This window comes from Bos indicus x Bos taurus, chromosome X, assembly GCF_003369695.1.
Source record: "Bos indicus x Bos taurus breed Angus x Brahman F1 hybrid chromosome X, Bos_hybrid_MaternalHap_v2.0, whole genome shotgun sequence".
Classification (NCBI taxonomy): Eukaryota; Metazoa; Chordata; class Mammalia; order Artiodactyla; family Bovidae; genus Bos; species Bos indicus x Bos taurus.
In genome coordinates this window covers 67,966,446-67,981,483 of record NC_040105.1, presented here as the reverse complement: position 1 = coordinate 67,981,483, position 15,038 = coordinate 67,966,446, and the positions used below count along the sequence as shown (strand labels likewise).

At 38.7% G+C, this 15,038-nt stretch overlaps 1 protein-coding gene across 2 annotated transcripts in view; it reads left to right on the top strand.

The window, feature by feature from the left end:
- The window catches only part of NEXMIF (neurite extension and migration factor), a 209,023-nt gene extending 195,717 nt beyond the window's left edge, over positions 1 to 13,306 (top strand). Inside the window, exons 2-4 of one of the 2 annotated variants that reach the window (XM_027533474.1) lie at positions 1,737 to 1,862; positions 2,561 to 6,451; positions 7,530 to 13,306. In XM_027533474.1, the coding sequence (XP_027389275.1) occupies positions 1,784 to 1,862; positions 2,561 to 6,451; positions 7,530 to 7,552 (3,993 nt within the window). In that variant the 5' untranslated portion in view covers positions 1,737 to 1,783 and the 3' untranslated portion in view covers positions 7,553 to 13,306. Of the gene's footprint in view, positions 1 to 1,736; positions 1,863 to 2,560; positions 6,933 to 7,529 lie in introns of both variants that reach the window. The other variant, XM_027533473.1, reaches the window with a different exon arrangement.
- Positions 13,307 to 15,038: the final 1,732 nt, after the last annotated feature.

Sequence of the window (15,038 nt, the reverse complement as noted above, 5' to 3'; positions counted from 1 at the left end):
CTCATCCGAAAGGCTATATTGTCCCAGATCCATAGGCAGAAACATGAATTACTTTCTTGCCTTATTTTTTCCCAGTTGGGAAAGGCCAAGGACAGCTCCCAACACAATCATAGGCATGGGTCATCTAGACTCTGAGACCTGAGCCCTAAAGGCCTTTGGGGAAGAGCATAGCAATCTACTAGGACAAGATCTGTGAGCCTTCTTCAGACCCAACTGAGGGAAGGTCAAGTAGGAGAGGTTGCTTTTCCACTTTAACTGATCATTTTCTTGCTTCAAAATACCTGTCTCCATGCTAATGTTATATCAGTGCCATTACACTGCATGATTTACCATGATCAGCAAAGCAGCTTGTACATTATTCCAAACGTGCTAATCAATTTCAGCTCAAAATAGATTTTAATCACCCCATAAAATTTGTTATCCTAAAATGCTGATCAACAGGGAAGAGTTAAACAAGTGCAGAGATGTTTGTATTGCAGGCATAAAAAATTATAATCCTTCTCCCAAATCTTTTTTTATAAACAGCCAAGGTATAAATTAAAATGTGCGAAAATACATGGCCTTAAGTTGTGTCATTTAGAGCTGAGATCTAAAAAGTCATAGGAACGGACTAAAGGATTTTCTGCTCGGGGTTTAGCCTTCTGATTCTGTAGGGGGAAAAAAGGCCCAAATAATTGATAATCATTGTTAATATCTATGATAGTATCTCTATTAGTATCTAAGCCAGTATCTATGATACTCAGTTTGCCCTTTTGAAAAAAATTAAGGGAATAAGGGAGCTCCCTGGTGGTCTAGAGCTTAGGATTCAGTGCTTTCACTGCCATGGTCCAGATTCAATCCCTAGTGGGGAAACTGAGATCCCAGAAGCTGCGTGGCATGGCCCAGAAAAAGAAAACAAATAAGAACCTAGTAGAGCCAAAATTACAAGGTGATTATAAGTACAAAATGAGAGAACTTCTGTAACTGTATCCAGCCTAGCACCTAGTGCTCCCTTCCTCTCCCCTTCCCAACTTATCAAACTCCCATACCAGTCTCCACCTCTGCTTTTGCCAAAGCATATTATCTCTATTCTCAACACTTTTTTTTGCATTTAATTCAGAGCAATGAATCCTGGGTGCTTGGTCAGATTTTTTCTGAGGAGAAATTTATGTTCTCAGGAGAACAACATCCCAGAATAAAGTTACAGTGGCACTTATATGTTCCATGATTCTTGTTGGAGTATACTTGTTCCAGTATTCTTGTTGTATCTGACAAGATTAGATAATTCTTGATAATTAAGTGCATTGCTCCTGTATATATTTCATGATACATTAATTTTTGCTAGTAATATTTGTCTGAAGCAGCTGTTCTTTATTTCATTACTTGAAAGGGGATATAAGTATAGGTCAGTAATCTGTGGAAACATTTTTGTAGCCTTGTTTTGGCTAGGGGTTGGAAGTGGTTAAATGTGTTACTATCTGAAAGAAGATGTAAGTTTGCCTGCTTCCTCAGACTTCTGTTTTAATAGTATGGTAGCCAAGAGGGGATAGAAGGGTCTAGAATGTATGAATGAAGTGTGAATTTCCAAACTGACTTATATGGTATGTATAAGCTATGAAACAAAACAATAGTGCCTATGAAGCCAGTCTGGAAACAGGTAAATTCCAGTAAAGCTTTTAAGACCTCTCTAGCTGAAATAACCTTAAAACAGAGAAAAAATTTAGTGACTGATATTATTATGTATTTGAAATGTGCAGGTTGGACAGCATTTGGACTTGGAATGAAACAATAAGAGGTCCCATTCATGGATAACCAACAAGATAAGGCTATTGTTGCCTCAACCAACGGAGAAAACACTATGATTAATGGGGTCAAGGAAAATGGTAAGGGAATTTAATTATAGTATGCATTAGCTCTCCCAATAGTACTTTGTTATTGCTATAGATTTTCAGTATCCACAGAGCAGGGGCAAGTTAAGTCTAGGATACCTCTGAGATAGGTGTTAATCCTAAACTTTATCCCACCAAATCTGTAACTAGACTAGAAGCGTCTCAAGGAGGTATCTAATCCAACCCCTTTGCTCTCTGAAATCATCTCTATCAAATGAATACTTAGGTTCCCCTAAATTTGTAGTGAATTAGAAATCTGCTTTGATGTGAAGTTTGAAATGTCTAGATTCCGTAGAAGCTTCCAAAACAGAGGTAAGTCTGAAGGATAGGAATATGCCTTAGAGAATTTAAAAATCATGAATATATACCATCTGAGCATTTTCCCACCCTGAAAGCTTTGACTTTCCAGTTGATCAAGCAATCCATTTTCCCCTCATTTCTGAGGAAAGTGTTGTGTGTGTCTGAAGAAAAAGCTGAATGTAAAGAAATAATTACTTTTCACTCTCATAAATGTTCAGTACAAAATCAGGGTCATTCTTTAACTTTGTAGTTTCTAGTTCTAAAGTTAGAGAAGCTGAAGCTTACCTTTTATACATTAAGATCAAGTACCAGAAACTGATCAAGGGGAAGAGTTAATGAGTCTGGTCTAAGATCTTTAACTTTATTTCTGTCATTTTCCCCCTTTTCTCTAGATTCAGAGGACCAGGATGTGGCAATGAAGTCATTTGCAGCTCTAGAAGCTGCTGCACCAATCCAGTCTATACCAGTGGCTCAAAAAGAGAACCTGATGTACCCCAGAGGTCTCCTGCCTCTGCCCTCTAAGAAGCCCTGTATGCAGAGCCCTCCCTCTCCTTTGGGCCTGATTGAAGCACCTGAGCATGCTGCTAATAGTGCTTCTGTGAATGCCATCTCCCTTACATCTGGTGTTGCAAAGGGCCTGAACACATGGTCATTGCCCAATGAGTGTGAGAAAGCTCCATTTGCCATAATGGAGCCTGCAGGCATGTCAGCTCTGAATGGGGACTGCCTCATGCAGCCAAGCCGGACTTGCTTGGGCTGCTTCATGGAATCCAAGGATTCAGTAGATCCTGAGCCAGGGATCAGTCTAAAAGTCAGTGATCTAAACAGGGATTATGAAACCTGTGCAGTCTCTGATATAGGGATTCAGTGTATTAATGCTGGAGAAAACATGAAATATGGAGAACAGCTTCTCTCAGATCAGCTCCTAGGCTTCCCCTTGCACAAATCAAGGGCAGGAGATAGACGAGAAGCTGAGAAACCTGACATTGACTTGGAGGACCCAGGTCAGAAAAGTTATTATGAGGCATTACTGTTAGATAAGTGCAATACAGAAGAGGCTTTGCTGGCAAATTCCAATCAGGATTGGGGTTACTTTGAGACTTTCATTAGTGAGAGTAAGATCGAACTACTTGACCTCTGTTCCAAGAATGAGCTATCTGTCAACCTGTTCTCCGAAGAAGATGTGGATAACTACATGTTTGATGATGATGAGTCAACACTGGGAAGTGATGTCTGCTCCCTGAAAATTCGATATGAGTCCTTCCAGGACAATGTTCGAGACAAGACCACCCTTTTGATGCAGGAAGATGCCCAGTTCAACTTTTTTCCCAGTGTCTTTACTACCTGCCCCAAGCGGGAGTCTAAGACTGGGGCCCTGAAGCAAAGTAGCGATTTTTCCCAATTCAAGGTCCCTGATGTGAGCATTATTTGGGGGGAGGAAGATAAAAACCTGGACAAGAAGAAAGGCAAAGAAGAAGGCCAGGAAGAAAAAGGTGCAGAGAAAAAAGATGGGAAGGATAATGATGAAAAATCTGCCTTAAATAAACCATGCAGTGGAACTGAAGTAGGGCAATTTAAGAATCTAAAGCAAGGCCATCTTGCCAATTCCTTGGAAGCATCAGGGAATTTCAGTGATGGTAGTTCCTTCATTGAGGTCTCATTTGATACCATGGGGGAGATCAAGGACTGTAGCCGCTATATGGCTCGGGACACTAATTCTGGCAGCTCCTCCTCCCAGCAGAACTATGGGCTACGAGCCAAGAGAAAAGTCAGGTATAGTGAAGATTATCTGTATGATGTTGACTCATTAGAGGGTGAAAAAGTAAATGAGAGGAAGGAATGGCTGCCAGGTGGTTCTATAGAAGAAGATGATGATGAATGGTGTCCCAAAAAGAGAAGAAAAGTAACCCGTAAGGAGCCCCCTGTTATTATCAAATATATTATCATCAACCGTTTTAAAGGTGAGAAAAACATGCTGGTGAAGTTGGGTAGAGTGGATGCCAGTGAAACAACAGTTAATTTGAGTGAAAATCAGCTCAACAAATATGCCAAGCTGGCTCCCTTGAAGGGCTTCTGGCAGAAGAAGAAAAAGCAGAGAAACAGCAATGCAGACTCCAGCAAAACATCCTTATGCCAAAAGCAAAGCTTTGAACCAGGTAGCTTTGAGATGTCATTTCTGCCACCTGCCCGCAAACGAAAATCTAAACTTGGCAACAGGCACAGGATTCAAAGAATTCCATCCATAGAAACGTCAGCAAGTGGTAAGCAGGTTTCGTTCTGCAATGATGAGAGGCAAGCTAATAATCGTAAAGAAGATGGAGGCCTGAAAGGCACACTGAAGTCAGCACCTCTGGCTGCCTCCAGCTGTGCAAATGGATCACATTTAAATGACATCACAGGTCCTGACTCAGAGAAAGTCAAAGCCCAAGATGGTCAGTTTAAGGCACCAGAGAGGAAAGTGCTTAACAAAATCAAATTTAAAAGTGAAGCCAGGTTAAAATCCAAAAAAATCAAAGCTGGGCAAGAAAGCAAGCCAGTTGTTCAAATGAGCCCTCTTTTGGAAAACCAATCCTCCAAGGCTAATTCAAAGAATGAACCTATTGCTGGGACCTCAAATAGTTCTCATCTATCTGAATTTCATGAGACAAAGGTTGCTAAGAATTCTACGTTCCTACCAACCAGCTGCTCTTCTGAAATGCCTCTATCATCTGCTCATGTTGCCAACAATATACCTGTTATTCCTGGAGGGTATCTACAGACATTGTTAGATGCTTCTGACTTGTCAAATAATACTGGTATCTCATACTTCAATCATCATTCTCCAGAGCAAAATGAAGACAGGCTCACTCAAACAGAAAAGTCATTTGTACCTCTCCAACCCTCCCAGGACTGTGTGCTTTCCTCACCTTCTGAGTCTGAGCTGCTTCAGTCATCCCAAAACTTCAAAATGGAATCAAGCAGCTATGGAGATGTGTGGCACAACAAACCTACTTCTGGCTCCCAGGAATTCATGGCTGAAGTCTCAAGGGAGATAGCTCCAACCCAGTCCAGTGAATTTGGAGTCTCCCAAGTAGTCTCCATGGAAAATAGCCTCACAGCTACAACATACAGTCCAATCTGTCTCAATAGTGGTGGCAGTAGTTGCAACAAGGTCATATATACCTCTGTGCAAGACACCCAGCTCTCATCTGATGACTCTTACCAATTATGTCACTTTAATAATGGAGAGGTCTGCTTTCCTTTCCAGCAGGGTCCAGTCAATATGGACAATGTGCGGCTCTTTAGCTTTGATTCCATTGCCCCACTTTCTGTCAACTCAAGCAATTATTGCTCCTTAAGCTTGAAATCTTGTGAAAAGGATGGTGATGATGATATTGCTGATGACTTCTTGGCCCACTGCAGCCCCAAGCTGGTGATACAGCAGAGCATTGATGAGATAGCACCACTAAAGGAGTCCACTGACCTCCTGGATATCTCCAACTTCACTCCTGACAAATTCCGCCACTCTTCCCTCTCAGAGATATCTCCACCTGATACTCCCAGTCTTTCCCCTCAAATTACCAGATGTGAGAATATCAAGACACTAGGAACACTAAAAGGATTTCAAGAGGGTGTCCCAGGAACACTGGGCAATATGGAGAAAATCAAGTGGGACTGCAGTACCCTTTCACAGCAGGTTCAAGTGGATGATGGGTTTACTTTACATAACCATCAGTTTCAGTTCCATATGTTCAATGATGAGGATTCTGTCAGCCTGCTCCAGAAAGCCCCTTGCTTATCAACATTTAATGATCCATCTAGTCAAATAAGTACCAGCAACAAGGTGTCAAAATCAAGAAAGAAAAGTTCACCCAGCAAGAGTGGGGCTATGAACCAAAGCTCTTCTCAGAAAAACAACAGGAAAAAATCCCCCAAAAGCAACAACAAAGGGATGGAAAAACCACCTGGCAAAACTTCCCGCCAGGTCCCTAAGTCAGCAAAGAAAGGGAAATTCATGGCTGCAATCAATGGAGAGAAAATGCAAATTGGCATCAGTCGTGGAGGAGGCCAAATCAACAGCATATCCTCCACAGGGAAGACATTGGCTGAATGTATCCAACATGGCCCTGTAGCCTCTATGAAGATGCCAAGTCAGAAGGGGCTTTCTGGAGACTGGTCTTTGGGGAAGGAAAGCAGCCCAGGCTGGAATGACATGAACATGGGCACCAGCACCAACAACCTTTTGGATGATGACCAACGGGAATTTCAGGAGCCTTCATATATCTTGTCCAACATTGCCTCTGGTATGGCAGATGTGCAGAGGTTCATGATGGCCTCCATAGAACCCCTTTGGGAACCCATGGAGCACCATGGGGACCCTAATATATTCTACTCCCCTGAGTCCAATAGTCTAAAATTAAAAACCCTCAAAATATTGGCTGGGACACCACAGGAATCTAAGAAAAAGGTCAACAGTGGCTCTCCAGGAGCCACTAAGAATCACAGGTCTATCAAGGGTGTGAGTAAAAGCAATGGGAAAGCAGCAATAGGTGATCCTGGTCGTGCAAGCATGTCTGGTTATAATGAGGACTCTCGCTCTGCCTTCTTTGATAAAAAGCTTAATAACCTGAGCACTTTAGGCAATAATGTACCAACACACAAAAAGTTATATCGTCACAAAACCAGCTCCAAGGCCCTGAGAGAAGAGAAGTGTAAGGGAAAGCGTATGGAGCGAGAACAGGTCCACAAGGATGAGGCTGGGACAGCTTCTTTTGAAAAACTGAGGTAATACTGCACCAAAATGGCTGAGATGATGCACCTTAGCTTTCCTACTCTGCTAAGCCCACAGTCCCTCATTTTTTCCCTCTTGAAAGCAAAAGTTTGCATGAAAGAAACTGTCCCATTCCTTTCTTTTTCAAATTAAAACAAAAAGAAAAACGTGCATGAAAATCCCTATACCTCTAAGCCACCAAAAAGATTGGGCAATTTTGTTGTGGCTTGACTAGGGATAAATTTTGACAAGGCTACTTTTTCTGCTAGTCAGCATTAATTTTTACTTACTGAGAAAATACAACTAAAATATGCTTTTGAATGATTTGGGGAAGGGAAGGGCTTTGCAGTAAGAAAAATTTTGACCAACAGAATTTAAAAGTTATATAGACCAAAAAACCAAGATGATTTAAACAAAAAGAGCGTAATTTGGAAAACAAAATCTCATCATAAGGCAATTAGGAGTGCTTTCTAGTGCCCCCTGCTATTGGTATCTTTTTCTGCATCATACGGCATCTAGTATGATGTAAACAAATTTAGATTGTATGATCCCTTTGTGGGACATACACTAAATCTAACTAAGATGGCATAAATTGTTTGGTTTTTCTGCAGGGATTCCGACTACAATCTCCTAAATGCAGAAACAACATTTTGGGTTTTACCTGTGTTTGAAGAAGAGACTCTCATTTTCCAGAAAGACATTTGATGTTTGTGTTTTATTTCTTTCAAAATATGCCTTGTGGTATGTATGTTGACATGTAAGTGCTTAAAGAAAAGAATTTTAAAGTGTGGGAATAAGTCTTTAGAAGCAAACTTTAATCTGATGTTCTATGTAAAAGACTTTAGAAGTCATACAGTTGCACAAGTAGTTTATGCACTATTTATCCAAGGGGAAATAAAGGAAAACATTGTGCCAAACTACAAACAGGTGACTGTATTGTATATATTTTTACTTCTATATCAACATTTGGTTGTGAGTATTTGGGGAACTTGTCCCTGTTAATTTACTAGAAACATTCCAGTGATTATTGCTATTAACCACCCCCACTTATGTGGATAGCACCTGTAGATCACAGTGGAAAAATATGTTGTGTTACACAATTTACCAAAACTTAAAGGATACTGTTTGAAATGTGCCAAATTTCCTTACCTCATCTTACATATTCACCCCCACAGTTTAAAGCTCATTAATTAATTTAAAATATAAGAATACATACCTTATTTTTAAAATTAAAATTCTACTGTCCTGTGTGGAAACATGGACCATTAAATAAGGCACAATAAAGGTTTGTTTGTTCCATTGTCTAAGGGTTAAAGTGTTGGAAAAGTCTGAAAGTCACAACAGCTAAGTCCATCAGGGACCCAAGTATATGCATTTACAGAAACTTTTACAAGGAAACAAAGCAGCTGCTTTAAAGTTTGTTTTCTAAAAGGAAAATCTGTATCTGAAAATTATTTAAAGTGCAAAGTTATATTGCTGATACTTTATATCTCAGTTTTATATATTTTATAATAGTCTGGGATAAATTATAAAATAGCTATAAAATCAAGACTACGATAAATGAAATACATAGATTGCTTTTAAGTAGTTTCATAAATGTTTTATTCCAGTTTTGTCAGAAATGCACTCATATCATGGCTTTAGTGTTAAGTGTTTAATATTGCAATGCCAATGTCATTTAAAGAAAATGTTAAGGTATCTCAGTTCGATGCCTATGAATCACATACATATATTTGATAAACTGAATAATTTGTAACAACTAATTGGGGCCATATATACTTAGTTTGAGGATAACTAGAGTATCTGATGCCACACACTAAACTTAAATCTCAATCTTTTATATACATTTTTGAAATCACATTTTTTATTTAGCCCTTTCCCTTTTTAAAAAATTTCACAGCCCCAACATCCCTCACAACTAGCTTTTTCTTCCCTTTTATTCACCACTTGACTTCTAACATTTGATCTCTTTTCCTTGCACAGTTGAAGGCCTGTGTGTCTGATGACTGATGCATTATGGCACAGATGAGATAATGGATATGAAAGCGCTTTGTAGATCGTAAAGTGCTATACAGATATAGGGGATTAATATTATTAATGTTGTTGGTTGTTGTTGTTGTTACTCTTACTATTCTTACTAATATTGTTACTAACCTATTAACTTGTGGATATATAGGCTGTGGGTGGGAGGGTGGAGAATAGGTGGGTGGGGGAAAAGGGGATTTTAAAAAAGGGAATATATTTCAAAAGGAAAATTTTAAGCAAAATATGAACCTACCTAGTCATTGCCACCTAAATATATTCACAAACAGAGAAGCAACATTTGAAAGTAGTCAGAGAGAAATGGAAGGAAGCCTGTCACATATATAAGTATACACACTTGTCCATGATTCCTTTTACCAGCCAGCTCTACTACTTACAACTAGGTAGTAAAATGAACCAACTTTTCTTCTTGATAGTGTGATTGTGTATGTCTGTGGGGAATGAGTGGGTGAAGAGCATTTCGTGAGGCTGCTTCAGGCCTATTCCTAGGTTTTGACACTAGTGTGTGGTGAGTCCTGGAAAATTACTTAATGGAAAAGTACCAGATGTGACATGTCTCCTGCTCTTCAGCAGCCATTCAAAAGGAAAAATAATCAAATGGGAACATTTTCTTCTATTTCTCCACTCTGATAGCTAGCTGTTTTTGCTAAATGCTATGGCTGGTTCCTCGGAACTGGTCTTTGTTTTGTTTTCATTTTTCTATTTTCCAGCTGAATTTAGTTTGGAATCACCAACTCTGCCTGTATTCTGATCCCCAAGACTCCAAATCTCAAAGTCACCAGCTTACAGGAATGGAGTGCTCTCTATGTAATCTAATGGTGGCAATGAAAGAAGGAATAAAGAAAATGTTCCATGAGTACAGTATGTTTTATACAAATAAATATGGGAGCAGTTGTCCCACTTTTCCTCAGTATCAGTTCAGCTTTGGCAAATGGGGTGAGGTGGGATAGAAGGACAGCCTAAAACTGTTGGAAACAATTTCCTTGTCAGAACTTGCTATCATGAATCCTTTGGAATGGATACTCTTTCAGTCGCTCCTATGGAGCCCATTAGGAGCCTAATCTAGGACATGGGTTATCCCTTTCTCCGAAGAGAACTGCCATTTTAAAGTACCTTTTTTCTTGGCCTACAGTTAATTCTATGTTTTTAAGGTTAAATTAGTGGCTTATAACCAATTGTTTTGTACTGAAACATAAAAAGGAACCGAGTTTGAGAAATGAACAACGGGATTAGGCAGAAGATAATTGTTCTCTAAATTGCATTCTATATCCCTCTCAGTATATCATGTTCTGAGGTCTTCAGTTTGGGAAGCTTTGTTGGTCTTGTCTCTGCTCTCGCAATCCTTTGCTCCCTCTAACAACATAATAGGCCTGACTTTTGGAGATTCCTTATTTAACCAGCTGCCTTAGTGGAGTGAGGACCAGTGACAGAAAGGTAGTGTTTTTATCCTATCATAGATATCTGAAATTAGCTATATGGAATTTTCCTTGGTCTGAATTTCCTGATTGCCACTCCCTTCTCTCTTCTAAGAAGCTTCTTCTTATAATTCCTCCCCCAACAGAATCCCCTTTAATCTTTTCTTTCCTGGGAGTGATATTCTCCATTATTCTCCTTACTTAATTTCAGTTCTTGATCTTAAAAATGTTCTTCTTTTATAACCTTATATTCCACCTCCCCAAGGTGTCAGACTATAAGAACTTTAGCCAGGCTACTTTCTTATGGAAGTTCAAAGGGAAACTTTCATACTCTTAATTACTTTTCATTGCCTTGGCTACTTTCAAATCTAGTTTTAAATGCAGATACACATGCACACACATGCAGAATTATATTACATGACTAAGGAAAGTTGGAAACTCCTTTTCCTTGAAGATCTATAAGGAAAGATCTGATCCCTTTCTGCCCTGGTTAGTTGTTGGACTATGAGGAGCAGGGTGCTGAAATAGTGGCCTTGACCAATGTTCTTTGAGACTCTCAGTGTTATGTTTGGTCTTTGATAACTGACTTGAACCCATGGCCTCTCCAGTGTCTCATATACCAGCTTCCTCACAGCTCTCTCTTCTGACTTGTTACTTTGTGTAGTTATGTGTTAAGGCCTTACCTTTTCCTCAATGTTTTCAAACCTCCGGCACCACCTTGACCATCACTTCTTTAGCCATCTTCCTGAAGTCCTTGGTGCTAGATGGACTTTTGTGACAACTTTCACCTTCTCTGACCTTTTTCCTTGCTTCTTAAGAAGCATCTGCATGTGTGCAGGCAGGATAGGGAGGGGACAAGTGTGCATAAAAAAAGAGAGAAGTATAAAGGATGCTCACAAGCTGTAAACAACTCTGGCTAGCATCCTTTGTCCTGTTATGTGAGATTCTGCAGTTCTAGTAAATTTCCATTTTAGTGAGTTCTAATTAGCAGTTATTGCCTAAAGGAGAAAACCCATATCCAAGAACCTCTTAACCAAGCTTGGTCTTACCAAGCTGAACCAGTCTGATGCAGATCTGCCACATCTTCAATTCACAGATGCTCTCAGAACAGTTCCAAGAATGAAAGAGAGCTAAGTTTCTGTGCTGAAGAGAATGAAGCATTAGCTAGTCCTAAATGGTGCTAGAACTAGAAGTATTGGTTCTCTCCTGTATTATTGAGAAATTGTCCAATTTAAGGAGTTTTTGTTTTCATTTAGAGATTTTTAAGTGACTACCCATCACTACAGGAATATGTCCTTTTTATGAAATAAAACTAACATGAGATTGACTTTCTAATAATAAAATTCACTAAGCCCATCATTGTGTTTGAAAGACTTAGTACCAAAATCAAGTATTTTTAGTAACAAATAGGAATCTTGTCAACAAAGTGTAGCCCAGGAATTTTGTAAAGGTTTCTCAAGGAACAAAATAAGACAGAAAAAACTTTAGGTGGGCTGTGTAACTTGGGAAACAGTATCAGCTTGAAGGTCCTCAGCCAGCACGGGCTTATTTTGATGGCAGTACTCAGGCTACCCTTTAAGGTACATTTTTTTTTCTCAGAATACTAAACAGTAGCTACAGTCGTGAAGCAGAGCTCCCTATGCAGCTACATGATACTTGAGATGTACTCTTGATTTCAGAATAATAACTAAGAGATAAAGCATTGGAGAAGGATAATGTAAAAGAAAGAGGTTTAGTTCAAAGTTTACGGTGTGAATGAGGCTTTTAAAATTGGTATCTGAGTAAATAGATATTAAAGATACTAAAGAAGCACTCATCAACATGATATGGAAAGGATGTCTGTCTATCTAACAAGCTCGGTGATTTCTGAGTCTGAGAAAGACACCCCCTTCACAAAGAAGAAAGGAGATATTTAAATCATTTTGCCTCTTTGAGAGATGCCTAGTTTTACAGCACAAAAGAAAAGGCTTAGAATGAAAACTATAAGAGGCTTTTTGTTTTTGACTCCCAGTAAGAATGAGAGAAAGCTTGAGATGCTCTACTGGGATTCCTGTAGCACTGATTAGAGTTTGCTGCCTACAGAGTTTTGAATGTACTAGTCCTTAATTTAATTTCCATAAAACTGAATGCACCTCTTTAGTAAGTTACTGATTTATGGTGCTAAATAAAATGATTATCCCCATTTTTTCTCCTCTCCCAAGCCCCTTACACATTTAAGAAAATTTAAAAGTGTTAAAGGCCCTTTTTATGAATGTAACCTAAGTTTCTGTTTGACATATGACACTGCAACTTTAAAATGTTAGGAAATTATTTGCCTTTTTCTTTTAGAGTTAAACTTTATAAATAATCTGTAGAGTCAATCGAAGAATAAAGCTTAGGGATCACTCTTAAGACGCCTACAAAATCTTGTATATTTTTAAGTGTGCCAATTTGTAACATATTTTGTAAGTGTATATTTTTCTTAGAAAAGTGCTGTGAAGTGTCTGTATGTGAGAATTTTCCTTTTTCTGCACCACTAGGTGCTAATAAAAGGATATTTACTTCAAAGTTTCTGGTTTTAGAAACCACAATACAAAGAAAAAATACACTTTTGTTGGGAATTTTGTAACACAAAACATGTTGTGAACGAGTGTAGTGATATTGTGCAAAAGAAAATGAACATTTGTGAGCTTCTTGCTGTTTTATAGATTTTCTTGTAAATTATTCTTGTAACACCTCTGGTTTTGTTGTTCTTGTTGCAAAGGTTTTAAATATTTGTGATTGAGTGTATGGTGAAACTGTCATAATGTTACTTAGCTGAGTTTTGTTATTGTTTATGGAATAAATAAAAAAGAAAAGTTTAAAATACTGCTTTAGAATCATATGTAACAGAAACCAACCATTTCTAATTAAATTCTATGTCCCAAATAAAAAGTTCTTCATTGTCTAGATCAATGTTTCTCAAACTGTCTGTGATGAAGGACCAATGTTTTCCTCCAATCCATTAAAAACTAATACTATTATAAAACACAATAAGAGTGAATTTTTAAAAGTAAAATTTAAAACGATATGCAAAATAAAAGCTCTAATATATTCAATTCAATATGTAAAATTACATTTCAAAACAAACATAACATAGGAGAAAAGGAAAGAATTGCAAAAAATTGGTACCATATTTGAGACAAGTCCACTGTGTGTGAAAGTTGCTTAGTCGTGTCCAACTCTTTGTGACCCCATGGACTATACACACAGTCCATGGAATTCTCTAGGCCAGAATACTGGAGTGTGTAGCCTTTCCCTTCTCCAGGGGATCTTCCCAACCCAGGGATCGAACCTAGGTCTCCTGCATTGTAGGTGGATTCTTTACTAGCTGAGCCACAAGGGAAGCCTAAGAATACTAGAATGGGCAGCCTATCCCTTCTCCAGTGGATCTTCCCAACCCAGGAATCAAACAGTGATCTCCTACATTACAGGCAGATTATTTATCAACTGAGCTATCAGGGAACCCCAACAAGTCTATTGATCAATGACAAATTGCCATCTAAGGTTCTAACCATGCTTTGAGTAACACTTTGAATAGGAATAGGAGTATCACCATCATCTGAGAACTCACCAGGAATGATGAATTCCAGGCTCTACAACAATTCTACTGAATCAGAATCTCAATTTTAACAAGATTCCTAGGTGATTTGTGTTCATGTTAAAATTTGAGGAGCACTGGGTAAGTTCTGTGCAGAGGGGTTTTTCTACCCCTTGAGTTGGGGAATCATTTTCTAATGTGTCTAGTCTTCAAAGGAACAAATGACGTCCTTATTTTCTGATCCAGATGGATTTTACAGAGATACAGTCGTCTCAACGTGTCAAAGCTGTTTATTGGAAAGTAATACACGTTAATTTGCCTGGTACCCAAAAGATATCAGATTTTTCATAATTCTTTTAAACTGAGACTTTCTTAAGTTCTTGTCCCACGGTGCTCAGTATATTAATATTGGCTATGTCTAGAAAACGACTTTGCTTCCAAGTGCCCAGTCCATGTGAGCCACCTATGAGAGCCTAGAGCTCTGGATAACCACAAGGTCATTGTGGCACATACAGCCAACAGCCACTTCATTGGTTTTAAATATACTCAAGGAAATTGTGAAAAAAAATGTGTATGAGAAAGTGACCCTCTATTCTCACTTAAGGATCTCATCCACTTCTACCACTTGAACTATCACTTAGATTCCCTCAAATCTCTCCTGCATTCCCATCCTATATTTCCAGTTGTAGGCTGGTTATATCCACTTGGACATTCTACAAATTCTTCAGACTTATGTATTCAAGATCATTTCATTATCCATATATCCACTGAGTATGTTCTTGCTCAGTGAATGGTGCTGCCATTCATCTAGTTAGTGACCCAAGCCAGAGAGCAAGGTTCACTAGCAATTCTTTTCTCTTCTATCCTCATATCCAATTGGCCACTCTCAATTCTCCTGCCTTTCTATCCCCCTGCTCAGTGACACTGCATTAATTCAAGCTTTCATGGTATTTCACCTGGACTATTGCAACATTGTCTTAATTCAATGGTTTCCAGACTTAGATTTCAGATTTGGGAAATTTTTAAATAAGGAAAAAGAGACGGAGGGGGAGTCTTTATAGTTACCAACTTTTTATTTTGGTAAGTAAAGACATTTAAAATAA